This window comes from Pogona vitticeps, chromosome 5 (genome assembly GCF_051106095.1).
Source record: "Pogona vitticeps strain Pit_001003342236 chromosome 5, PviZW2.1, whole genome shotgun sequence".
In the NCBI taxonomy this organism is placed as follows: Eukaryota; Metazoa; Chordata; class Lepidosauria; order Squamata; family Agamidae; genus Pogona; species Pogona vitticeps.
This window is the reverse complement of record NC_135787.1, coordinates 142,786,732-142,814,482: the sequence shown is the minus strand read 5'-3', so window position 1 is coordinate 142,814,482 and position 27,751 is coordinate 142,786,732. Positions and strand designations below refer to the sequence as shown.

The 27,751-nt window shown below is 39.2% G+C and overlaps 1 protein-coding gene across 3 annotated transcripts in view; it reads right to left on the bottom strand.

The window, feature by feature from the left end:
* The window catches only part of SRGAP1 (SLIT-ROBO Rho GTPase activating protein 1), a 145,842-nt gene that overhangs the window by 22,850 nt on the left and 95,241 nt on the right, over positions 1-27,751 (bottom strand). For 2 of the 3 annotated variants that reach the window (XM_020786024.3, XM_078376893.1), the window contains exons 5-14: positions 18,782-18,964; positions 17,699-17,827; positions 15,843-16,064; positions 14,777-14,878; positions 11,256-11,453; positions 11,048-11,132; positions 6,751-6,778; positions 3,347-3,380; positions 1,601-1,661; positions 663-740 (exon numbers count right to left, since the gene is read on the bottom strand). In XM_020786024.3, coding sequence (XP_020641683.3) covers positions 663-740; positions 1,601-1,661; positions 3,347-3,380; positions 6,751-6,778; positions 11,048-11,132; positions 11,256-11,453; positions 14,777-14,878; positions 15,843-16,064; positions 17,699-17,827; positions 18,782-18,964 — 1,120 coding nt within the window. Of the gene's footprint in view, positions 1-662; positions 1,058-1,353; positions 1,662-3,346; positions 3,381-6,750; positions 6,779-11,047; positions 11,133-11,255; positions 11,454-14,776; positions 14,879-15,842; positions 16,065-17,698; positions 17,828-18,781; positions 18,965-27,751 lie in introns of all 3 variants that reach the window. The other variant, XR_013537065.1, reaches the window with a different exon arrangement.

Sequence of the window (27,751 nt, the reverse complement as noted above, 5' to 3'; positions counted from 1 at the left end):
ACGTTTCGTCATTACAATGAATTGTAGTTATTTTGAAACTGAGAGTGCACCCGTTCAATTCCCTCTTTGGGTACACAAGGGAGGAGGAGGGTTACAAAATCCTATTTATGTAGTGAGAAACCACTGTTCTTTATTTCTTTGTTTTATTTATATGCTGCCTTTCTCCTGATAAGGGGACTCAAGGCATCTGTCGCCTGTTAAATCTGAATAATTCAATGCAATAATCTTTTGTTATATTATGTTTGCAGGCCACACTGTGGTGCATGTTGGGAAAAATAAGCTGTCCAGAAACACTAAAAGGAAGTCCAGACAATGGCTTCAGCTGGCTCCTAAGGTGTTGATTTAATGTTAGAAGTGACAAATGATGAACCCATGTATGGTTTGCACTGATTTCCTGGAAACATACATGTCATTCTAAGAAACTGCAGCATTAGCACAGCTGACACATTCCACACAAGGTCAGATACACAGAATCCTGTGCAGCAAGACACTGTATGTATCCCTTGAAACTTAATTATTAAGTTTCAAGGAATGGAAGCATTTCACTATTAAAAGATTTAGAATGCCAGAGCTAATGTTACTGAAACAGATTTGTTTCCATAAGCTTTTGTGAACCGAAATCCAAAATACAATTATACATGCATGGGGGAATATATAATCACCTCGCTCAAATGAATTTTTAATATCATTGACTTCCACCTGGGAACCAGAAACTCTGAAAATACCCTGATGCTGAAGACCTGAAAAATAAGAGTGATAAATATGTGAAATTAGTTATTAAGAGTCGAATCTATTGCAAATGACAAATAATTATTAACCTGTTATTTATTCATTTATATCTTATTGTCAGGTGTTAGCTACCAGATCCTAAAATCAGTTTACAGCTTTTTGACACACAGTTGTAACTAGATTTTGACACCAGGTTCCCTCCAACCAAAAGCTCTTCACCTACTCCTCCCTGCAACATTCTTCTGCACATTCATTGCTTGTCCAATCACCGCATATTCCATTTAACTCCATTTCACTTATCACTGTTGTATTAAGCTAATCCTGCTGCCTTTCAGCGAGTGCTCATTGGAAGGACAGATCCTGAAGCTGAGGCTCCAGTACTTTGGCCATCTCATGAGAAGAGAAGACTCCTTGGAAAAGACTTTGATGTTGGGAAAGTGTGAAGGCAAGAGGAGAAGGGGATGACCGAGGATGAGATGGTTGGACAGTGTCTGCGAAGCAACCAACATGAATTTGACACAACTCCGGGAGGCGGTGGAAGATAGGAGGGCCTGGCGTGCTCTGGTCCATGGGGTCACGAAGAGTCGGACACGACTAAACGACTGAACAAACAAACAAAGCTGCCTTTCAGTGTGCCCCCTCTGTTCTACACATTACATTATTTTTCAAGACACTCCTTTTTTCCTTTGGTTGATCTTCCTCGTTGACTGCAATGAGGCTCCTTAGTTCAACATTAAAGCTTCATTAACTTCTCCTACTATTATTAGAAAGTGATTCAAACATTTAGAAAAAGCACAATAATTACTGACCATAATAATGGGAAGACAACAATAACAATTAAGTTTAAGTTAAATGGCATCTGGGAACTCACCATACAAGTTGATAAATCGGATGCAGCTTTCTACTATGAGGGGGATCGCCTGCCCTGAGTCCTGGTGGGAAACAAAATCACCCAAAATATACCACAAGTACTACAAGAGAGGTTATTTCTGCAAAGAGGAATTAATTATCATTAAGGATTAACATTCCTACAGCCTCAAACCAATGATGGTCTGTAAATTTAAGTGTTGCTCAATCAAATTTGACCAAACTCCGGGAGGCAGTGGGAGACAGGAGGGCCTGGCGTGCTCTGGTCCATGGGGTCACGAGGAGTCGGACAGAACTTAATGACTAGACAACAACAACAAAATCAAATGTGCATCAGTAATGCACTTTGAATGTCAAAGTGCCTACCTAAAATAAGTCTTCTTCAATATTGTCAGGAAATGAACAAGAATGCACAGCTTACATAGCACATGCATAGTATATTTCTACCAGGGACATATCATCTGTAAAAACATGGCAATCTGCTTGCTAATAATGACAATGAAGCCACACTGAACACAATTAATTCTGCTATAGCAAATAAAGTACAATGACTACAGTCTCTTTCAGCTGCAACAGTCTTGGTCAAATAAACCATAATGCTGTTCCTGCATTTATCTGTCCTTTCTCAAGTCTGAAACCCTTACAACATAACAAGTAAAATAGTTGAGATAGATAATATACTGATGACATGTTAAATCTGCAGTGCACGTAAAGCAGCTAGAAACGCTACTGTTTGCACTATTTAATTATTTATTTATTTGGTTTATATATCACCCACCAAACAATCATTACTCTTGGTGGTGTGCAACAAAAGATAAAAAGAAACATAAAATATAATTAACATAAAACAATCAACTATCACAAAAGCACACAAGACAAGGCAGGTGGCTAGCAGCAATTTTGGGACATCCAACAAAACAAAATTACAGGCTAAAATAGATATGTTTCACACATACTACATCCTAATGTTTGTTATAATTCTGAGATTTCAACTTCAATGCAAGAGGGACAGATTAATTAATCAATTAAGTGCTGTCAAGTCAATTCCAACTTAACGTAACTCTTGCCGTGTATACAGTATTAAGATGTGCTTCATCACTCCACTCTACTACTTCTGATGATGCTTTAGGACTGTGCAGTTTGCTCAAGGTTATAAAGGTTAGCTCTTCCCCCAGGAGGTGCAGTTGTGAAACAAACTGCAATTCCCTGATATTCCAGTTCACTGAGATATACAGCTAGCTAGCTAGAATAAATATAAGTCCTGTGTACTGCAAACTAACCAAATTCCTTTCTCCATGATGGAGAGAGAGATACAGGGATCTAGAGTGGAAGACAATTCTCTGTACGAGAAGTAATCTTGCTATTGCACTTTTTTCTGTTAATGGAGGCCAAGTCACTGAGTGAGAAGGGTAAGCAGAAGATTTTGTCTTGCAAGTGCATTGCCTTACTGTGAAGAAAAAACTGCTATTCCGAAAATGACAAATAAAGCCCTGTATTATGGGAAGTGTTTGAGCATCTGTAAAGTGGTGCTGTGGGGAGATATGCTGCCTATACATCTTTCACTGGATATAGTGGATTCCTTTAATGTAAGATAAGCAGCCTGAATCTAAATCTAAAACTTCAGTAGAAAAATGCCAGAAAATGGTGGCATGCCTCTATCATTTCTGAATGCAAATTGTCCCCAACATACAAGAGGCAACACAAAAGACAGACAAAACAAATGAAGCACCTTCAACTCAGTACATGATACCTGATGCCTTGTGTGTGAGTTCCTTCGTCCTCGACTATAAGTGTTATTTGGAAAGAAAGTACAGAAAAAAAACAGGATGGATTTTAGCAGAGAAGACTTAAAATTCAGAATAAATGTACATGTAATACAAGGAATTTCTAAAGTCATAGAGAAACATAGAGAACCTTACATTTTCAGAACCAATATAATAGAATATTTTAGTAGCAGCGGCCTAGTGAATTCACACAAAAACTGCCAGGCTACCAACATGGAAGTTTGCCTTTTTTAATGGACTGAAAACATGTATCAACCCAAAATCTAGTTATTGCTTGAATCATTGTGTATATTTCAAACTTAGAAATAACTAAGTACTTACAAATGGCCAGGAGCTTATAATAAATTCACATTTGCAAGAATGAAAGCATAACGAAATTATTCAAGCTTTTTTCAGCTGTTAAGGCTGAAAGTGTGTAGGACTCAAAAGGTGGTGGCAGCATGATGATGCAGATAACTCCTGCCTTGCTCCACTTTCACACCAATCACACTAAGGTCTGTGGGAATATCAGGTGGGGTGGGACATGGAGAGTGGGTTTTATGTGCATGCCTCCATCCCTGCCACCTTTTGAGCCCTACAGCCTTTCAGAATGAATAATCAGCATTAAGTCACACCTGGAAAAGTTGATTAATTTTTAAAAAAGTAATTGTTCATATTAATGTGTGAATGTGTTCATATATAATATTCTTTTTTTTTTCCTTTCTGAATTCTAATAAGTTTTCTATTGATCAAGAAGGAAGGAAAATCCCTAGAACATGCATGAACACAGTGACCTGCTTTGGCCATTGTAATAAGAAATGTTGAGACCATCAACTCAGATGGACAGGACCAGAATCTTGAGAAACAATTTGAAATAATAGTTCTCAGTTTGGTTCAGATCAAGCTATAAACATTTCCTGTTTTTAGCATTTAGAAGAAAGATCCTGGAGTTTTAGGGAGGGTAATATTCAAACAGAAGGCAGAAGGGGAGGACTAAGGAGCTTCATAAGGTTTTAAGTATCAGTGTTCAGGAACAAAGTAATTAATCAGTTTCATAATATACACATTTCCAAAATGCAATCAAGGTTTTAGTATGTGTTATTTTCTTTCAAAAATTATACGTCTTCTGAACAGAATAACTTATTTTATGAACTGATATTGTGAAATATGTTTATCAGTATATAGAACACACAGAAAGAATGTGTTACAGGACATTAGAGAAAGTGGAGTGTTGTATCAAATATAGCAATACTCCAGAATTTCTTTTGGAATCTCAATTTTGTTTCCTGAAAACCTTTGTTAGATTGCAAAAAATGAAGCCAGTTCAACAGCTGTCTTTAAACATGGAATTCCAAGGAGATGCTAACTATGTGAACTGGATCTATTGTGTGTAGATTTAATAAAATAACATATTTAAATTCTGATGACCACAGACCAGAGAATTTTAATAAAGCAAAACACAGCATACTTCTGTCCACCTATATGAAGGCTGTGAAGTACAGCTTTGAATCCCAGCCCCCAAACCACCACCCTGTGCAGTTCTTGCCCAGAAAGATCTGCTCATGTCAAGTACACAACTGCAGGACCAGTAAACCTTAAATAGCTGATATGTCCCATCACCATCTCACTACTGTTCTTCTCATCCTATTGTTCTGTTTCTTAGGTACAAGGTCTGAAGTTTAACTTCACCTGAGCCTAACAATATTTCAAGCAGACACAGGCTATTGATTGGCTGATTGATTGATAGCCCATTTAGACAACGTCTACTCTGGGCGGCTTACAGTAAATAGCATAAAAACAGTTAATACAACAATTTAAACAACAACAACAATATCATTCAAGATGGGAAGATAAAACTTAAATGAAAAAATAAAGACAGAAAAGAAAAATAAAGAAGTAAAGATCAAGTAGTGACAGGAGGGAAGGCCTGCCTAAAGAGCCAGGTCTTAAATTGGCTCTTAAAAACACCCAGTGAGGGAGCCAGGCAAATCTCTGACGGGAGACTATTCCAGAGTTGAAGGGCCACTGCCGAGAAAGCCCAGTTTCTTCTTCTTTCTTTCCAGGCCTCCCTCGGCATTAGGCCCCTCAGCCATCTTTCCTGGCTATAATGAGTGATTCGAGCAGATCTAGGTGGGAGAAGGCTAGGTATCGAGGCCCTTAACTGTTTAGAGCTTTGTATGTCATCATTAACACTTTGAAATCAATGTGGAAATGAATGGGCAGCCAATGCAAGGCAGCCAGTGTGGGTGAGATATGCTGATGTTTTCTCATCCCACTGAGAAGTCTGGCCGCCGCATTCTGCACCATTTGAAACTTCCTCATCAATCTCAAAGGTAGCTCCATGTAGAGTGCATTGCAGTGGTCTAATCTCGAGATTACAAGCGCATGGACCAAAGTGGTAAGCGCCCCACCATCAAGATAGGGATGCAGCTGGGCAATCCGCCACAGATGGAAGTAGGCGGAGCGGAGCACTGACGCCACCTGGGTTTCCATGGTGAGCACTGGATCCAGATGGACCCCCAAGCTGTGAACCTCACTCTTTGTGGTGAGAGTCACCCCCCCAAAGAGAGAGGGAGCTTCCCAAACCACCAATGGAGGGGCCGCTCACCCTCAGGACCTCCGTCTTGTCTGGGTTCAGCCTCAGTCCATTCACCTACACACACTGCAGTACAACCTCCAGATAGCGCTGAAGGGACAGAACGGCATCCACTGAGGTAGGTGAAAAGGAGATGTACAGTGTACTGATGGCACGAGGCCCCACATGACCTGATGACCCCACCCAGTGGCCTCATATAGATATTAAACAACATTGGGGAGATGATCGAGCCCTGCGGAACCCCACAGTTGAGACTCCACGGGGCCGAAACACCCTCCCCAATCTGTACTCTCTGACGATGGTCATCCAAGAAGGAATGGAGCCAGGCAAGCATCAGTCCACCGATTCCTAACTTGGAGAGCCTCCTCAGGAGGATACCGTCGTTGACGGTATCAAAGGCTGCTGAGATATCAAGGAGGACCAACAAGGACATTTTGCCCCCATCAGCCTCCCTCCAACAGTGTGGCCAATGCCGTTTATGTACCATGATGCGGCCTGAAGCCCGACTGGAACAGATCCAGGGCATTGGTTTCATCCAATAGAGCCTATGCTCAATGGCCTTAACCAAGGAGGCTGGCTTCCTTTCTTACAATACATTTTCCACAGATCTATGGCTGGCTGAGGACATCAAATGTATATGGTAAGCCATGAAGCCAGGGGAGTCCATGTGTGGCATCTGCGCTGGAAAGAATGATTTACATATTATCACAGGCTATATTTTTTCTAACCTGTCAACTTTATTACATTCATAGCTCTCTACAGTGTAAACCATTGTAAATCATGTCAGTGTCTTACCTTGTAGTCATATATTCTGCTCTGTGACCTAAGGGATCAAGGAGTAAAAATGTAAAAACAGATGGAACTGAAAGTGGTTTCCCTTTATATTCTATTATTTATTTATTTATTTATTGAATTTATATGCCGCCCACTCTACCCAGAGGTCTTTGGGCGGCTTACAATAATTAAAATTCAATATGCACAACAACAACAAAAACCATATTCAATCTTAATTTAATTCTAACTACAAATTTTCATCTTTTTTTGCAATATTTATGCTTGGATACTGAGGGGAATGGTTAACATTTCCAAAGTATGTTTTGAAATATTCAGAAGGCAAGGCTAGAACAAAGTGGGTCTTCTAAAGCGTCTCTCTTATAGGAGTAAATAGGTTTTATACTGTACATTGAGCAAAACAAACTTCATTTCGTTTTCCTATTCTGGGCTTGCACATTTTAATGAGCTATCCAAATTTTAAATAACATGTAAAGCTTGCCAGGCATATTGCCATAAGTCACGAAGTAAAAAATGCATATTTGTTAGATGTAGCTGTAGCTAGGGAAGTAAATATTTAATAACTGTTACGCAATAATGTGAAACTTCACATTAAGTAATGTAAACACGTGGTGCACATTAACTTACTATTGCTGTTGCGCACCCCTCATTGAGTTCAACAGACATGGCTTAGCAGCTCTTGCAATGGCTTCACTGAAATGAACAGAAGCCTTGCAAGGTATTACAGTAAATTCAGTCACATGTGCAGAAAATAAATCCACATGTGCTAGTTCAGCAAATGATCAGTCCAATATTAGACTAAATTAACACAATTATAGTAATTAGGTGGCAGAACATTCTGAATGTGATTTTAACTCTAGAATATGCTGTTATTGCTGCAGTGCAGACTGATCCTAAACTCTGGAATGAATCAAACTTGAGGAATCATGTCTGTGTAAGGAGTAGCAGATACAGGCAAGTAAAGAACTTGGAAGTAGCTGGCTACAAATACTTAAGTAATTAATTTCTTTCCCAAAGAAGTTTCAGAAGGGTACAATCAAATTACATTATGATCTGGACTTAATGAGGAATGCCCTCATTCTTTGGTTGGTATAAATGAAACTTCTGAGTTACTTTTTTGTTCATGTAGTGGTGTGAAAGTATGTGTTTATGTGTATATGACAGCTGGACAATTGACAAGAACAAATGATTTGTCTCAAATGTGGTGCTGGAGGAGAGCTTCACGGATACCCTGGATTGCTAAAAAGACAAATGAGTGGGTTCTGGATCAAATCAAGTCTGAAATCTCTCTGGAGGCAAAAATCTGAAACTGAGACTGTCCTACTTTTGGCACATCGTGAGAAGGCAGGATTCCCTGAAAAAGACAATCATGCTGGGAAAGGTGGAAGACAACAGGAAAAGAGGAAGACCAAACATGAGGTGGACTGAGTCCCTAAAGGAAGCCATAGGCTTCAGTTTGCAGGAGCTGAGCAGGGCAACTAAGGACAGGACATTTTGGAAATCACTCATTCATAGTGTTGCCATATATCAGAGATGACTTGACAGCACGTAACAAGAACAACAACGTAAGTGGTGTAGCACCGCTAAATGGTGGCAGAACCATATTCCATGGCTCAAATGCTGGCTCCTGCTGCTCCCTGTGCTGCTGCTTTAGATTCTCTTGTAGATGCTGAGATGGCAACGACTGCAAGGGGAATGGAATTTGTTCTGCATCAGGGGCCAGCAGTTTGTAGCATTCTGATTCCTCCCCCAAAGTAACAGACTTAATTGCTTTGAAAGTGACCTTCCCAGATTAGGGCAGGTGAGGCGGGTACTAAATCACATGGGTAACACGTATTTTTAAACTTGTTTTTGCAAGGCTCCAGTAACATGATTATTAATCCTACTGAAAAACATGAAAGGAAGATTTTTCTGTGATTTATGATAATACAAGAAATCCCACTGTTAACAAGAATTACTCCACTAGGAGTACACTTTGAAATACAGGACACATTTTCTCAATAATATAATGAACAAACGGGTGACACCATGCTGGTGTACAGAAAGTTTGTAATGTATTCTTCTCATTATCAGGCACTATTTCAGCCTAGAGGGAAGCAGTTAATAAATACTGTAGCAGAAGATGCAAGGTACTGCTATTAAGAGAGAAAGATATCATGACTCCTAGGAGGTATAATACAGAGCATTTGACACACAAATTGGTCACATATGGTCTTACACAGTGGGGTAGCTAATTCTGCCAAAGCAAGGTTTATCCATTTCTTTTTTATTTCCTCCTGCCTATTAGTCCTTCCAGACTTTTTTGAAGTAATTATTCATAATTGGGTTCGCCCCCTCAAAATAACCATGAATTGTAATGAGTTAAAAAAACAAAAACAAAAAACACTGATTTTTGTTTTAATTGCACAGATCCAAATAGTGTGATTCTGGTTATATGTGAATTCCCCCGCCCCCTCCACCTATAACCAAATGGCAAGGGAAGCCATTTTCTCCTCCCATCCTGTCCTTGGGCATTTCTGTGGGTTGAAGCTTGAGCAAGTACGCCGTGCAAGACAGAAAACCCTCATTTCCAAGAAATAGGTTGGCAAGGGAGGGATTCTCCAGGAGGGCCTGTCTGTCCAAGGTAGCATTTGAAGTATGGTAGTTACATTTTGGGGTGTGTGTGCATAAGAATTATACACAGATTCTGAACTACATGGAGGTCTGAAACCCTTAATGCCAGCGTTGTTGGAGTGGGAAGTGTATGTGGTTTTATCTAGAACACTGGTTGTTAACCTTGGGTTACTCAGGAGTTTTGGACTGCAACTCCCAGAAGCCTTCACCATCAGCTGTCCTGACTGGGGTTTCTGGGAGTTGCAGTTAAAAAGCATCCGAGTAACAAAGGTTAAGAACCACTGATCTAGAAGTTGAGTCATGGCAACTGGACTTCTTCCTTATTACTCTGAAATGTTTCACTACTCATCCAAGTAGCTTTTTCAGTCTGAGGAGAGTTGGTAGGAGACCCCTGATATAATCCTCCACATTGGTTTCACCTTCCCCTGGTCTGAATGGGGGAAAGTGAAACCAACATGGAGGATATATTAGGGATCTCCTACCAATCGTCCTCAGACTGAAGAAGCTACCTGGATGAGTAGCAAAACTTTTCCACATAATAAGAAAGCAGTCCAGTTGCCATGACTCCTTCCAGATAACCTCGCCTGGTTGACTGAGAATCCTCACAGATGTATGTGGTTTTATAATTTTTCTTTTACCGAAAAAGGAATGGGAATATTTCCTAACAGGAACGTGGATTTTGGGATTGATCTATGATGAACATGTCAAAGTGTGAAAGTGTGAAATCAGTCTATAACTCATTTATTCTCAAGAATTTATCATTTAAGGCAGGAGTGAAGAATGTTTTTTCCCACTACCCTGTTTTCCTGAAAATAAGACTTAACCTGAAAATAAGCCCTAGTGTGATTTTTCAGGATGCTCATGATATAAGCCCTACCCCAAAAATAAGCCCCAGTTAAGTGAAACCCTGCCCTCCACCATTGTACAGCATTTTACAGCAATCAGAAGAAGATGACATGACTGTATTTGAATAAGTGTAGATTGTTGTACATGAAAAAAATAAAACATCCTCTGAAAATAAGCCCTAATGTGTTTTTTCGAGCAAAATTTAATATAAGGCCCTGCCTTATTTTTGGGGAAACACGGCAGTAGTTTTGGGCTTTATCATTCAGAAACTGCAGCAAAAATGGCTCATAATAAACAAGGAGTGGAGGATGCAAAGTTTGGTTCAAACAAATAACAGTTTACCAGGTCTGGCCATCATAGAGAGTTGAATTTAGTTTTACTGAGATTGTACACAATAATTTTCCACTTTTGGTCCACATGGTTTCTTGTCATATCTCAGCCAAGTTAAAGTGCACTAAAATAAAAGACTAGCTAATGACACCCATCAATCACAGTGATGTATCATCTCCCTCCTTATCACAACAATACACCCATAACAAAAACACCCTGATCACAGGAATCACTCAATATATTGAAAAGAACAAAACCTGATCCCACAACTACAAATACTCAACAATCCCACACACTACATCAGAACAAAGACAGAGTTCTAGCTCCTGTCCTCTGAAGATGCCAGCCACGGAGACTGGCAAAACGTCAGGAAGAAAAGCCTCCAGAGCACAGCCAAACAGCCTGAAAAATGTACAACAACCATCGGATCCCAGCCATGAAAGCCTTCGAGAACACATTGCACTAAAATATGTTTTAAAGTTTTGTACGAAATTTATTCTGAATCACCTACCTTCCGCAAGTGTTCGCTGCAGTAAATCATGTTTTGCCTGAAGTTTTGTGATGAGGTTGCTCCCTTCTAGGTACTCTCTGAATTTCTGCAAACATATAGATCAATGTGTGTCACATCTACATTTTGGCTACCTACATTCTACTGACTTTGAAAAAAAAAAACTATACTGAGAGAACATCTCATGGCTGAGAAATTATTAATCATTTACCATAAAATAGAACTGTTCAGTCTCCTGCTGGTTTGCTCTTCTCTTAGCAATACTAGGCTTGCTCAAATAGGTCTCAGAAACAGTTGACTTCACAGATTCAGTTGAACGACTATGCTGGAAACATTCAGAAACATCATAGTCCTCAATGGTGACCATATCTTGTACTGTCTGTAAAGTAGCTTCAGTTGTCTTCTTAATCTGGGTAAACAAAAAGAAGGGCAAAGAAAAACATATTCCAGAATGAGTTTGGAAAGCAAGCGTGAAAAGGCAACTACTTGAGTGAAACCAACCATAGTATACAGCATGTGTCAGGGTCATAACCAAGGCAGGACAGCTGGGACTAAATCCCAGGGTACCAAATTTAGAGGGCACAGCACAACGATGCCCCTGTCCTCTGCTGATCCTCCTCAGAAGCAATGAGCTAAAGATAGACAGTTATGGAGCCCCAAGCTAAACCATCTGTACTGGGAAATACCATCTGGCATGTCCCCCACTACCAACGAGCCTTACTCAGCTCCCCATTGCAATCTCCTGGACACTAAAAACAAACAAACAAAAAACCCATAGAAAAAAATAAATTTCTGGCAGTCCACACCACTGGAGGAAAAAAAAAAAGAAAAAGCAGCTGATGTACTTCCTGGCTCTACTTTGAATTCTGGTGTCAAAGGAAAGTCCTGGGACGCATGGAAAGGGTACTTTCTCTGTTTCAAAATGCAAGCAACCTCAACACTACACTACCTTTCCCATCTATCTGTGAAGATTCTCATTCAGCCAGGTGAGATCATCTGGAAGTTGAGTCATGGCAACTGGACTTCTTTCCAAGTTGGATGAGTAGCAAAATGTTTCAACCTGATAAGAAAGAAGTCCAGTTGCCATGACTCAACTTCCATATACCTTTCCCATTATGCTTTGCTTGTCAGGATGTCGCCTTGAAACCAGCAATTAAAGGAGAACAAGGAGTTCAGAATGCAAACAGCTGCCTCTTCTTTTTTGCATCTATGATGCATGCTGGTGGAGAGTAATCTTTTCTTTCTTTTTCCAGCCTCTGGGGATGGTAAATGGGGTGGGGTGGGGCTGACTACAGATTGGCAACAGGGTGCTGTGCAGTGCTCTACTTCTTACTGTTGATTGGTGAGTTTTAGGCTGCATGGATGACTGCTTTTACCTTGTTGCTTTCAAAAAGAATCAACAGAGCATAGGACAATTGTTGTGGCTCTGCCCTCTTAATTTGGTATATCCTAGAGTTGTGGGTTTTTTGTTTGTTTTTCCCTTGCATAAAAATCACTAGTTACAACTCTGTTAGTTTAGTCAGGCATTCTAAAACTGAAGAACCTGAATACATGAGGCTAATCCTATGTGTGGTTTCTTCCATCATCTTCCACATATGAATGTCAATGTTTTTAAAGAAGACCCTCTTCTATTCATGGAGGTGCTCCATGGACTGTAACACTGAGATCAAGATAATTAGTATTCTTAATTGCATGCATAAGTTCCATGGATAGAGGAACCCCTACTCTTCATAACACAGTCTTCCACAGTGGTGGGTAATGAAAATGGTAGTGGAGAAGGGGTGAAGTAATGCACTTCCCCCCCACATCAATATTACTCAGCTTTGGAATACCCAAATAAGGAATTGAACTAGAATTGCATTATACGAACATAAAAAACAAGATGCTGATATTGCAAACATACAACATTTTGGTTGTTGTGGGTTTTTCAGGCTCTTTGGCCATGTTCTGAAGGTTGTTCTTCCTAATGTTTCGCCAGTCTCTGTGGCCGGCATCTTCAGAGGACAGCACTCTGTGCTCTGGTGTAGTTGGCTTGGGAGTGGAGTATTTATGGCTGTGAGATGGGCTTTTGTCTTTTTCTGTAGATGGGTGATTAGTGTGTCTTACTGTGGGTGTATTGTTGTGATAAGAAGGAGAGACTATCTGTCACTGTGGTTGATGGGTGTCATTAGCTGGTCTTTTGTGTATAGTGATCCCCGCTCCTTGTGGCTGGGTAGAGGTCGTTGACCTTTTGCACGCTGTATTTTTCAGAGCTGGCAGCCAAGTTTTGTTCAGTTTCAAAGTTTCCTCTTTTTTGTTGAAGTTCTGCTGGTGCATGTGGATTTCAATGGCTTCCCCGTGCAGTCTGACGTAATGATTGCTGATGTTGTCCAGTATTTCAGTATTTTGAAATAGAATTTCATGTCCAGCTTGTTTTAGGGCATGTTAAACTACTGCAGATTTTTCTGGTTGTTTTAGTCTGAAGTGTCTCTCATGTTCTTTGATTCTGGTGTGGATGCTTCGTTTTGTGGTTCCAATATATACCTGACCACAACTGCAAGGTATCCGGTATACTCCTGCAGTGGTGAGGGGGTCCCTTCTGTCCTTTGCTGACCGTAACATTTGTTGCATTTTTGTGGTGGGCTTGAATACTGTTTGTAGGTTGTGTTTTTTCAAAAGTTTCCCCATGCGGTCCGTGACCCCTTTGATGTATGGCAGAAATACTTTATTTGTGGGTGGCTGTTTTCCTTCTTCAGTTCGGTGTTGTTTTCTTGGTTTGATGGCTCTTGTGATTGCATTTTTGGAGTAGCCATTTGCCTGTAGGGCCCAATTCAGATGGTTGAGTTCAGTGCTGAGAAACTGAGCTTCACAGTTCCGATTTGCATGGTTTACCACTGTTTTGATTATGCCTCTTTTTTGCTGTGAGTGGTGGTTGGAGTTTTTGTGTAGGTACTGGTCTGTGTGGGTGGGTTTTCTGTAGACTTTGTGTCCCAGTCGGAGGTCAGTTTTGCGTAGGACCATGACATCCAAGAACGGGAGTTGGCCCTCTATTTCTTTTTCCATGGTGAACTGTATATTTGGGTGGATGCTGTTGAGATGGTTCAGAAATTCTTCCAATTTTTCTTCACCGTGGCTACAAATTGCAAAGGTGTCATCCACATATCGGAATCAGACTGTGGGTGTGAGGGGTGCCAAAGCCAGGGCTTGTTTTTCAAAATGCTCCATGTAGAAGTTTGCTATAACCGGTCTGAGGGGGCTCCCCATGGCCACTCAGTCTGTTCATAGAATTCATTATCCCACTGGAAACAGCTGGTCATTAGGCAGTGTTGGAAGAGGGCCTTGATGTCTTCTGGAAAGATCTGCTGGATGAGTGTCAGGGTGTCCTTTATCAGTACCTTAGTGAACAGGGATACTATGTCAAAGCTGATCAGTCTGTCCCCAGGGTTGAGTTTTAGGGTGCTGATCTTGCTTATGGCCTATGTGCCATCTTTTTAAAAATCATTTCAAGCCTTACAGTTTCAGCAATGAAAATATGAAAACTCTATGACCAAGGAATGAATATTTGTGCAAACAGAAGAAAACCCACATGTGGAAGAGGTGAGGGATATGGATATTCTCCCTGTCAGATATTACCAGAAGGTTAGCCATTAATGCCTCATCAGCATAATTCAATATTAATGTGCAGGTGATCAGTTTTGACATTCTAGAGACAGCAAAAACTTATCTCACACCATAGCTAGAGGCAAATCTTACCTCCTCGTTTTCAATTTTCAATGTAGACAGTCGGGACTGAAGTTGCTGATACCTAAGCATAAGTTCCCCTTGGACTGGCTGCTGGGCACTGACCTGAGAAACCTAACAAATGAGTAAAAACAGGAAAATTTGTTACAAGCAAGAGGGAAGCTCATATAGACTAGGCATTTATGATTCTGCTCAACTGCAACGAATCAAGTAGACAGCTGCTAGGGGAAGAAACAAAACAAATGACATTGATTACGCTGTATTGGCTGAACAGGACAAGAAAGAATTTAAAAAACAGTGAATAGTCCTGTGGCTACACACACATCTGACCCCTTAGATATGAAAAGTTTAATCCTATGTCCATGATATTTGTCCCAAATGGGTGCACAGCAAGTTCCCCCCAGACCCAGATGCAGGAGAACTCAATGAGCTGCTAAAAGCTAGCTTTACCTTTCCCCTGAAAACAGCTTAAAACAATATAAACACATGAAAAACAATTTAGATCACGGTGAGGCAAACATATGCACAACATGAGTGTGTAGATGGGGGGCAAAGATGATCATGCAGCACCACTCCTGAATTTTTCAAATATTATCCCCTATCTGCAGCTGGTGTCTCACTATACTTCAGAATGTGCCTACGGCTACTTCAGAAAAACATGAATAGCTTAGAACGCTATACAAAGCCAACTTTTTCTTCCCCTGCTTATATGCTGGACATTGTTATCTGGCCAAGCTGCAAGCAAGTTTACCCATATTGTGGCAGATTTCAATGGGCAATAATGAAGGGTTCATTTGGCACAGGATTTGTTTAGAGCAGCTGGCAAATTAAGTTCAAACAAAATGTTCTCTGAATAGTTTTCTTGGTGTAGGCTATTTGCTGATTTTTTTGTGCCCGTATGAATAATACTGGCTCTCATTTTACTCTAACTAGACTCTTTGTTTGGGTGGATAAAAGCCAGGCATGAACAAAAAGGAAATCACAGTTTGCAACAGAGGGAAATGCTCATTTAGGCACAAACAAAAACTTGTTTGGATTTTTCCTTTTTTCTTTCCTTAAGGAGTTACCAGCTACTGACCTCATCACCCATATGGGGCTGGAACTCAAATTTTATTGGAGGACAAAAGGATGTAGGGTACATCTCCATGAATCTCTGTTTGTCGCTTCGTGGCTCCAAATTGTCAACAGCATTTTCAATGATGTCCAGGCCCTCATGGCGAGAGGTTTCAAGGTTATATTCCGCAGAGAGATATGTTCTCAACGCTCTGTTCAGGCTTGCATGATACCCAAGATCACAACACTAAAGGGAAATAATGAAAACAAATTGTTTTCAGTGAAAGCAGATTTCAATACCATTCTAAAAAACTGATGAGTTGACCAGAATAATCATACATAGTAAGGTCCACAGGTTCTTTAACCTTCAGCGGGTTTTCAAATGTCAATTGGTCTTCCTAATATCATGCCATTTTAAAATGCAGAGCATTCCACTGTTTGGCAGATCAAAAAGCTGGTTTGAAGAAAGAGGTAATATAACAAGAGCACTGCAGTTATTAACTAATCTTTACATTATTTCCAATTAACCCCAATTATTGTTAAAAATGTTTAAAGCAGAAGATCTATATACTGCAAACTTTATCCCAAAATTCTTGAGTATGGAATAGAAATCTTAAGAAAATTGGGTTAACAGAAGGTATAATGATCACCTATTCTCATAAAAATAATTTCAAGAGAAATGGGCATTCTAATGCAATGAGTGTCTGGGAAGTGAGGACCATTTTTTATATTATTCTATAAAGTTATTCTTATAAGAACAGGCACGTTCTATGTCTTTTCTAATCAAATTCTGGTGTATCCGCTAAACAATTACCCGAAGGCACTAGAAAATTACTGATTGTATTGTATACTGTATATTTCAAATGTAAATTAAACTGTGAAGGACAAAAAGACAAGCTGGTAATCCCAAACCTAAACTGACAGGGTAAATCTAGGCTACTGTGTACATATTAAAATTCCCTAGTCTCATAAACATACTTTTAACTTAGATGTACGTATCTGCTTGAAGTATAGATGGAGGTATTCGTATATGTATACGAATAGGAATATCCCCGCACAGGTGACGTTAACAAGGCTCCAGCCCCATGGGGTCGGATGGTGCACTCACCGATCCACCACAGATGCAGACCACACAATGCTACTAATCGATCTGCTCGCCACTCCTGGCTGCATGCAGGAGAATGAGCCTCGCTGTGAAGTCGAAGAGTGGCAAGAGGATAGTGCACTGCGGATCGATTGGTAGAATCCCGCGGTCCACGTTGGATCAGTGAGTGGACCGTCCGGCCCCACGGGGCTGGACCCTCATTAATGCCACCTGTGTGGGGATATTTGTATTCGTATACGAATACTCCCATCTCTAGCTTGAAGTCATGTTTTAGAAGTAACTGGATATATGTATACCCACTTCAAGGTTGCATTTCTCAAGCAAATGGTAATATTCCTTGAGTGCACCCTAAACAACTATTTAACTGGAAAACCAATCAACATGTTAGTTCACACAAATATTACGCAAGGAATCCCCTTCCAGCAAAAAGGAACAGGTTCTCCAGAAAGATTCTGAGTTCTGTTCAGTCTTTTATTATAATGCCAAAACACCTGACAAGTGAACATAAATACTAGAGTGAGACCCTGGAGTTGACCATGCAAGTATATACAATATTCTAATAGCCCTTACCTAAATGTTTTAATGATGTGATATACCATGGCCAATATAAAGTAACTTCAAAATGGACAGTACATTTTAGAAAATAATTACAATTGGGACCAACAAAGCATTACACAAATCTTTGTAAACAACAGGAGCAACAAAAACAACATAAGCAATGGAAATGCCAAACATGATTCTGCAGCTTAGGAACTGCATGAGCACCCAGTACTTACATCAATCAAATCTGAAAGGTCATGAATGTAGTACTTGAAAACAGAAGCATTTGTTGCTTCAAGGGTAAGCAGATATTCATTTCTGGCTTTAATGGATTTCAGCTTGTTTTCAGAATATTTTGCTTGACGCTAAAAAGAAGAAAAGGTTAAGATGGCAAAGTGCTTCAATTATCCCAGTTAATAATGCTACAAATTATAAATGCATGAGTGTTTCAGAACATAAGAGCAAAACTACTACACATACAGAATGTAAAAATTGCTGGTACTTTCTGCATATTGCTATTTTTAGCCATTCCCTATGACTAAAAAGAAAACAGCAATCCAAGAATCTGGAGTTCAAACATAATACAGAATTAAAAAAAGACATCTGCAAAAGTTATTTACTGTAAAATTTTGTCGATTTATTAGTTTGCCCTGATTATTTCCTTTTTGCAAAACATCTATGTGTAAATCCCAAACAGGCATATGTACAAACCCAAAATACAGCAAGAAAATGAATAGTGATGCTCGTAAAATGGTGCATAGCTGTGCTTACTTTCTATTAGCAGAACTAGAAAAGAAGCATAACTTCAAATAAACTGCCTCCATTTTGTTCATACACATTCCTGTCAGTTTTAGAGGCCAGTGAAGAGGGTTCACTCCACTTCATTGACTCAAACTAACATGACAATTTGATTGGGGGGGAGGGCTAAAGATCATTAGTTCCTAGTGCCAGGAAAAAAGACCATGAAGGAGAACAATCGGAGGTCGAGGACTCCAAGACTGTTGTGGAGAGTCAATGGAGGTGGCAGGGTACAACTTCTACTTTTTTGATTTTTTTACCTTGTGGAAGGAGTTAGATCCCATGGGAACAGGAAACGAGAAACAAAATCTGTATCATTGAAGAAGTTGATCAAACACTGAGCCTTACCCCCTGCGTTACAAGAACTAAGAAGTTTGAGGGGTATGTTTACAGGGACATTATTCTTTTCAGTTCCAGAATTTTCAGGCTGACATTAGTATAAACCTGTATCTCATCCGCAAAGAATTTTGGGAACCACACTGCACTTATGTCAAACAATTAACGGTTGTTTGTGTTCTTACTTTTTCCTTCATTTTTTCAATTTTCTTCACCGAACTCCGTCTCTGATGTCTTTCCTCAAGCCGAATGTGAAAAACAGGATCTCCTGACCTGCCAATTTGTTTTTCTTCTTGCTTTTCAGCCTCCTTCAGTTTGCTTTCTGCACTGATGCTCTCTGTATGGTACATATGGTATGTCTTCATGACCTATGACAGAAAATAAGTGGAATCAGAGAAAATGGAAGGGGGGGGATTCCCATCAAACAGAGGCACATTGGATTTATTCCTTGTTCTATTTTTATGGTTCAGAACAGGTTACACAGATACTGTGTATTTAGACTTTCAAAATCCTTTTGATGAAGTCCCTCACCAAAGGTTCCTAAGCAAGCTTAGCAGTCATTAAGAATACAATGATCTTACCAATCAGTACCATGTTAAAAAACAGGAAGCAAACAGTAAAAAAAAAAGCAAACAGCTTTCAAAATGGGAAAGATTTGTACTGGAACTGGCATTTCTAAATGTGCCTATTATTGACCAGGAGTTGGAGTGAGCAAGGAGATGGCCAAGTTTAAGGATTAAATCAAATTATTCAGGACGTAAAAACAAAGAGTGACTATAAATTGTTCTAAGAGAACCTCTCTATATTCAGTGGATGCACATTAAAATGGCAAATGAGTTCAATGTAAATGAAGGCTGCTGCACAGGGGGAAAAAAGCTGGGGGACAGTCTGAACACATATAGTCTCACTGAGAAACAGATCTTGGGGTCACAATGGATAAATGCCACCCGAATATGTACCATCTGTAAAACAGTAAAATGTGTTTTACAGATCACTGGCTAAGGGATCCAAAATATAACACCAAACTTTCTAATATGGAGTGGTAACAAATGATCAAAACATCTCCGAAAGTATAATCTAAAGTTGGAAGAAGGATAGGAAACAGCAACCAAAATGTGGCTGAAACAATTCTTTTATGAGGTTATTTACTGGGGGCAGGAGAGTTATAGAGTCATTACATAAAATCATGCATGGTGTGTAAGAACTGGATAGGGAATCTCTCCCCATCACACTCCTAGAATCTGGATCCATCCTATAATTCTGGCCAGTGGGATGTTCAGGACTGACAGAAGAAAGTACTTCTTTACACAGCACTGAGTCACTGGCACTTTGGCCAGAGACCTCACTTTGCCCCTGGAGTGAAGGGCTCTCAGTTGGCACTTGCAGACCCTAGCTGAGCACTGACTCAGCAGGTTCCTGCAAATGGTAGCTGCATTCAGGGCTGACTCTGTGTGCCAAACTCACTCCCAATTAGGAAAGTGAAAAACCATCTACTTCTGATTTAGATTTATGACTGGATAAAACTACGGGGACTCCCTTGCCTGCTTCTTAACTGGGGGTGGATCACGTTTGTTTTCATGGGTCAGATTCAGACCCTTCACAGACTGGATTAGGCCCATGAGCTACTGATATCCTCCTGTTACAGATATAGTTACATACCAAGAATGACCCTAATGAAGATTTTTGTAAGAAAGGTGTTTCATGCAGAAGTTGTATGGGTTACCTTTGTTATACAATACTAATTAAAGAGAGAAGAATGGAGAAGAATGTTGAAAGGAAAAAGAAGTCAGAGAGGTGCAGGAGACATTATTTTTAAAAATCTAACTGACAGGAACACAGTAAAAGAAGCAATCTTACATTACCTACCAGCCATATTTAATTTATTAATTCAAGAAGTATTTTGCCTCAGCCTTTAAAGTTTAAATACTGATCATTTTCCGAAAATATTTCGCCTCATGGAAACAAAACAAAAGAAGAGCCATACAACTCGGCTGAGAAGCCTATCTAATCCTACATTCTGTTCTCACAATGGATAATTAAATGCACACAAGAATCCCACATGCAGAATATGAGTGCCATGCCAATGTCTAGCTCATGTTCCCCAGGAAATGGTATTAAGAGGTATACTCTGACACTGGAGGTGATACCACTGACAGCCTTATCCTGCATGAAAACCGCAAAGCCTTCTTTCAGATTAAATTTAATTAGATTGTAACATAAGCCCAGACATGGGAATTGGCATGTTTCTGATGACTGTTTTCCAAATCTTCCTCCCCATACCCAAATCCACAGTCTTTAAGATGACTCATTGAAGATCAGGTTTAAGGTATTTGTTTCTATGTGTTCACTGTCTCAAACCTCACCTTATCTAAAAGCTCCATAACTTACATGGAAATTAAACATACTGGCTATGTACTGGGTTTAGAGAACTTCAAGTTGGGTGCACACTGATCACTCCAGTTTTGCAAGCTTGGAAAAAAAATCCAAATTACAAAGGATAGTGGTCATGCTCTTTCCACATATCAAATTAATGAGCAAAAAGACAGAAAGAGAAGACTTGAAGCAAACACGTACCTTGGTATATGCTTCAACACTGATAAAATTGGGTTCTTCAAATCAACTATGCTACACAAGTTTTCCCTGGTTTTTAATATTCTAATAAAGATGAGAGTTTCAGAGAGATTTTCCATTCCTATTTGCATGTTTCACATAATATCTCACTTTTCTGCACTCAACATTCTGCAAAACTCTTTGTAGTCCATCTCAAAGGATAGCATTGTGAGCTTCAGAGAAACTCACTTTTTCAGTTGCCTAAAGCACCATTGAGTAAAAAGAGGTAGTTTTTCTCCCTGGAAAATCAAAAAGGCTTTTTATGTTTCGAGACCTTCTCAACAGGAGGTGGGAACAGCATTACACTCCAGCCACCTCTTCTCCTTGGACCCATTTCTTTTTCATTTACATGTAATGTCCAATTATCTACTGATTTCAGGTGATGGACTAATATATTTTAAAGTCAGTGGTAAGACATCCATTATTTGATAATAAAGTAGCTGAAAATGAGTTCCTGCTACTGTTACTTAAGAGTCAAAGTATCAGTCAGTTCCTGAAAATGCTTTCCGTCACCTTCATTCTGCATTCATCCAAATTAAAGCCATTTACCAAAATAAATAAACATTTTTTTTTAAAAAGGAGATAGCCAGTGCTCATTTGCGAAACTTTGTCAAACAATGCAAAACTATTTATTGGACAACAGAAAATCATACCAATATTGCCTGTTCCCTTTTAGATATGTGTGGGCTTATGCATGATCTATGTTGATTTTAGAAAATGTAATCAAGTTATTAAAAGAAGTGATACTACTGATTTGAGTTCACATTCCAGGAATGCAAAAACAGCCCAAGGCCCTTTAAAACACTACCAAATTATTCTCTCTTCTTGCTTTTCTCTCAATGGGTTCTAACATTTTAGACTTCCATTGTCTAAAAAAACATTTAATTGTTTACATCTACTACATTTAAAAAATATTCCAAAAATATGATACTGTGGCCATGAGCACTTCTGTTCAGCCATATGTATTAATTGTGTCATTTCCTGCAAAGGTCACTCCTGGCATGGTCAAGCAAATATTACTTACATCTAAACAATGTTATAATTATAGCCAGAATCATACTAGTTATGCCCTCAACTATAATGTCTGGTGTGCTCTGGTCCATGGGGTCATGAAGAGTTGGATATGACTTAACAACTAAACAACAACACAACGCCAGAGTTTTAATTTTTGGAAGTGAATTGCTGTAAGGTAAGAAATCAGTATAGATTCAAATCCCCACTTGGCTGTGCCACTCATGGCTTGAAACTGAGCTAGTCATAATTCCCTCAGGGTCAGGATACTTTTGTAAGTATAAAGGATGGAGGAGGGGGACAATGGACACCATCACACTGTAAGCTCACTGGAGGAAAGGCAGGGTATAAATATAGTAGCAGGCATTCATCAGTCTTGAGAGACTATGGTACAGTAATGGCTTTTTATGCAATTACTGTATGGAGGACTTGGAACAGTGTCTAGTGTGGCTGAGAAGGCCAATTTGAGAGTGACAATCCCTTCCACACTGAAGACAAATACAATCCGTCCCCTGTCCAGCTCCCTGGTTTTGCTGGTTTCGGGACTGCCTCTTTGCTTTGGCCTGCTGTACAAGTTTCTCTTCAAATTGGGAGAGGCCATGATGCACCGCCTGCCTCCAGGCTGAACGCTCAGACATCAAGGTTTCCCATCTATTGAGGTCCATAAATATAGATGTGGCAATGAAATGTAATAGGTAATACAATTCACAGAAGCTGTGGCCACTGTGCTGTCTGTTGAAACTTGTCTAGTGATTCGGACTTTGTACAAATGACATGTTACTGTTTCAAATTTAGTACTGTTTATCTTTATTTTCCTCATCCCATCAACAAACTGATTAACCTTGGAACAGAGCTAAGGGCACACCTGAATTTTCAAATCTTTTCTAATTCTGAAAGACTATTGCTATAGGATATTAAAAGCATATGCACTCCCATATATTATTTAATGTCAAGCTTTCTGTGGGCTTGGCATCCATTTGTATAGAGTAGTGCCTACCAGCAGGAAGGACCTGGGCTCATAAATGGCTCACCAAAATGTCCCTGAGCTTAATGTCAACCACACTTCTGTCCCAGCCATCACAATGAGAAGAGATTATCAGATCTTTTTCTTTGCTTCCAGCCTATCAGAAATCAGTATTTTCAATAAGTAAAACTTCGTACTGGAATGGAGAAGCTTATACGTATGTTAAACTGAAGGAGTCACATAGACTTCTCAAGATAAAACTAAACACTAATGAAAAAAAAGTGCAAAAAGAAACACACATAGCTTAAAGATGGTTCATAGTATAGCTTAAAAAACAGAGAGTTGTTAACTAAATAGCCCATGAAGCCCTAGCCCAGTGGTTCTTAACCTTTGTTACTCGGATGCTTTTGAACTGCAACTCCCAGAAACCCCAGTCAGCACAGCTGGTGGTGAAGGCTTCTGGGAGTTGCAGTCCAAAACTCTTGAGTAACCCAAGGTTAAGAACCAGTGCCCTAGCCAATGGGACATACCTGTAATGTAATTAGTGTCACTGTTTTCAATGAAAGATTGAATCACATTCAAATTTGTTGAACTAAATAATAAAAGTATATCTGAATAAGAGTATTAAAACTTATCTATACAGGCATTAAACTGAAACCAGAGCTTTCCTCCTTGTTTTTATGCTGAATTTCACTGGCAGTTATGCAGTATATACTGTATCTGAAAGGATCCAATTTTGTTAGACTGGTTCATATGAAATAATTCAATCAAAATTCTTGAAGGTATTTTTATCTGAATACTGACCTTACTTCTCTTCAAATTAGTAATTCACAAATAGTATATTGTTTAATTAGTAGTCTTCTACCTACTTTTTATATCATAATGTCATTCAATATTGCAGTTTAGCACAAAATAATGTCAATTTTAGCAGCATACATAGTTTTAAAAAGCTTTTCCTTATTCTACTGCAATAGATTAAATATTTTAATTCTTTTCTTCACACAGTGACTCCACAGTTCAATGACTTACCTGAATGCTAATGAGGACCTTTGATGTCAAGACTTGTGTTATTTGTTTTTAAAAAATTCATTTCATTACAAAAAAACCCTACAAGAAAGAGAGAAAAAACCCAAAAACAAACAAACGTTGCAACAGTCACCCATCTTTTTATTTTCCTGAAACAAAGGATTGTTTCTATGAAGGCAACTGTTTTCTGGGAGGTTTGCCCTTATTTATATACACGCTTCATGGGTTATGTGGTCACATAGAAACTGTACATTAATTCAGCCATTCACAACCTGGGGCTCTCCAGAAGTTTTGGAATTGAACTACCATCTCCACTGAGCATAGATAATTGTCATGCTGATTAGGGATGATAGGAGTTGTAGTCAACACCTCTGGAAGACGGCAGATTAGGAAAGGGACTAGTTATTAATTACTGACATTTAGGACCCCATCTAAATCATTTTCACAAGATGACCTGAGCTGTCATATTGGTAAATTCTAGATTTTGAAAAAGAGGCTTCCAGATATGGGGACATAAGAGGCAACAAACTGTTATTCTTCTACTTCAGGCAACAAGGGTGGATAGCAGCTACATGGCTATGTCAAATGGGGATGAGGAGAGGAATTTTTTGTCTGGCTTTTGTATGAAGGGAAAAAAAAACAACCATCTCTAGTTATCTTACTGTGACCCATGACTGCATTTTAAAAGGAAGAAATTAAAGAAAATATATCACCACTTTGGGAAGAGATAATGTTACATATTCCCTGGTTAAATCTGGATTACTGTAGAGGTGATTCATGGAAATAGTGGGGGGGGGGGGAGGGGGTGGTGGCAACAGCACCTACATTACAAACCATCTATGGCCTACAGTGGGGTCTTGACTTAAGAACGGCTCGAGTTAAGAACATTTTGACTTAAGAACCGCTCTCATAGGAAAATATTGACCTGACGTACATACTTAGATTTGAGTTAAGAACTGAAAAAAAACCATGTGGGAGGCAGGGAAAGTACAAAATTTGAACTTTCAGTTAACTGTTGGCCAGTGAAAAGGGAGCCTGTCTGCTCCCTCACTCCTCCCAGCGTTTAGAGAGTGGATTGGGAGACAGTCTTCGGACTGCCTGGTACTTGTACTGCCTGGACTGTATTTTCCCTGCCTTCCCTGAACCTTTCTTGACCTAAGAAAAAAAGAAACAAAATATCCCCCTCTAGTGGTCGAAGGCGGAATAGCAGCTTCCCATTAGTTTCTATGGACGGAAAAGAGCAGATACGAATCAAATGGTTTTCAATGCATTCCTATGGGAAATGCAGATTTGACCTGAGAACTTTTTGACTTGAGAACCGCCTTCCAATACGGATTAAGTTCTCAAGTCAAGACCCCGCTGTACTTGTAAGATACTTGAGGCAAGGCTCTCTTTGACACCAGTTATTACAGGATGCAGCCACTCATATACTTAATAAAGCTTATTACCATTGGTCTATGTAGAGCTACTTAATCTAGAGAAATTATTTGTAAATTTTCCTCAAACAGGAGTTTTTTTTTAAAAAGTCATATAGTAATAATGTACAAATTTTGTATTTCCAAAATCATACATCGAGTCAAAAAAATAATAATAGAAAAGAACATCCAGCCATACCTATAGATCCATATATATCTATAGACTCTCTCTCTCTCTCTCTCTCTCTCACACACACACACACACACACACACACACACACACAGAGAGAGAGAGAGAGAGAGAGAGAGAGAGAGAGAGAGAGAGAGAGAGAGGATGTTCAAGATGAAAGCCCAATTAATTTTAATCACACCTCTACTAACACATTATTTCAGTGTTTTTATTACATCAACAACACCATGTCCAGCGCTGTTTGCAGTGCAAACATGTTCAGGCCTGGAAATACTGAAGATCAGAGCCAAATAAGACCTAGCAGTTTTTGTTTGGACATTCATTTATTTATTTATTTATTTTATTTTATTTATATCCCGCCTATCTAGTCGATAGACCACTCTAGGCGGCTATTTTAGCATTTTAGTTCACTATTTCAGCATTTTAGTTCACTATTTAGTTCACTATGTGACTGCAAAACCCTTTAATTTCATCCTATATTTAATATACATGCATTTTGCAAACTATAAATGAATTCCCAAATAGATATTATATTAAATCATTCATTATTGCTTTTTTAATCAGCATCCTTATTTTAACAATCTAAAGAGTAGATAGATAATAATAATGATAATGATAATGATAATGATGATAATGATAATGATGATAATGATGATGATAATGATGATAATGATGATGATGATGATGATAATAATAATAATAATAATAATAATAATAATAAGATTAGACCACTGTAATGCGCTCTACGTGGGGCTACCTTTGAGGCTGCTGCGGAAACTTCAGGTGGTGCAGAATGCTGCGGCCAGGCTACTCAGTGGAGTGAGAAGATACCAACATATCTCCCCCACCCTGGCCGCATTGCATTGGCTGCCCATCCGATTCCGCATCGACTTCAAAGTACTGATGCTTACTTATAAAGCCCTAAACGGTTTAGGACCTCAATACCTGGCGGAACGCCTTCTCCCACCAAGATCTACCCGTGTCACCCGCGCAAGCCAGGAGGTAAGGCTGAGGAGCCTGACGCCGAGAGAGGCCCGGAAGGTAAAGACCAGAAATCGGGCCTTCTCGGCGGTGGCTCCTCGCCTATGGAACAACTTGCCTCCTGAGATACGTGCGGCCCCCTCGCTGGGTACTTTTAAAAAACAACTAAAAACATTTATGTATAAGCAGGCCTTCCCAACAACTAATTCCAACAGTTAATTCCTGACGGCTTTTTCTTTTGTTCTCCTATGACCTCTATCTTCGTGTATTTGTAATATAATGGTTTTAATATTTACTATTGTGGATTGTAAGCCGCCTAGAGTGGCCGAATTTGGTCAGATAGGCGGGATAGAAATGAAATAAATAAATAAATAAATAATAAATAATAATAATAATAATAATAATAATAATAATAATAATAATAAAAAAAAACAGTACGGCTAAGATTTCATAGTATTTTATCTGTATGAATTGTACTGAAGGATAAACTAAAGTGTACTGTAACAAAAGGCATTCTTCCCTTGGGGAAAAAAAACCCTAAACTTAAAAATTGTCTAAAAGTTATCTTTCATGCTATTTAAGAGAGGAGGAAACCTATGAAGAGGAGTCTGGACAAGATATGGTTTAGGGCAGCATGCATCTAGAAGGCCACAAGAGAAACTGCACATTTGATGGTTTAAATAATGGTTTGTATGTGGGGATATTCACTGAATTTGAGTCTTTCTACTTTGAACTGAAGTACAGTACTAGATAAAAATTGTCACAAAACGCTTTCCTTTTTATGTACATTTAAGACTGGAAGTAAATGAATAAAACACACCAAGGTCAAAGGCTTTATCTTATCTCTGACTAAGGTAAAACATGTTAGAAAGGCCTTTTTAATGAGTAAAAATTCTGAAAAAGGAAGTTTAGGAGTTTGCTAACACATAAGGAAGACAAAGTCAAAGAAAACTGCAGA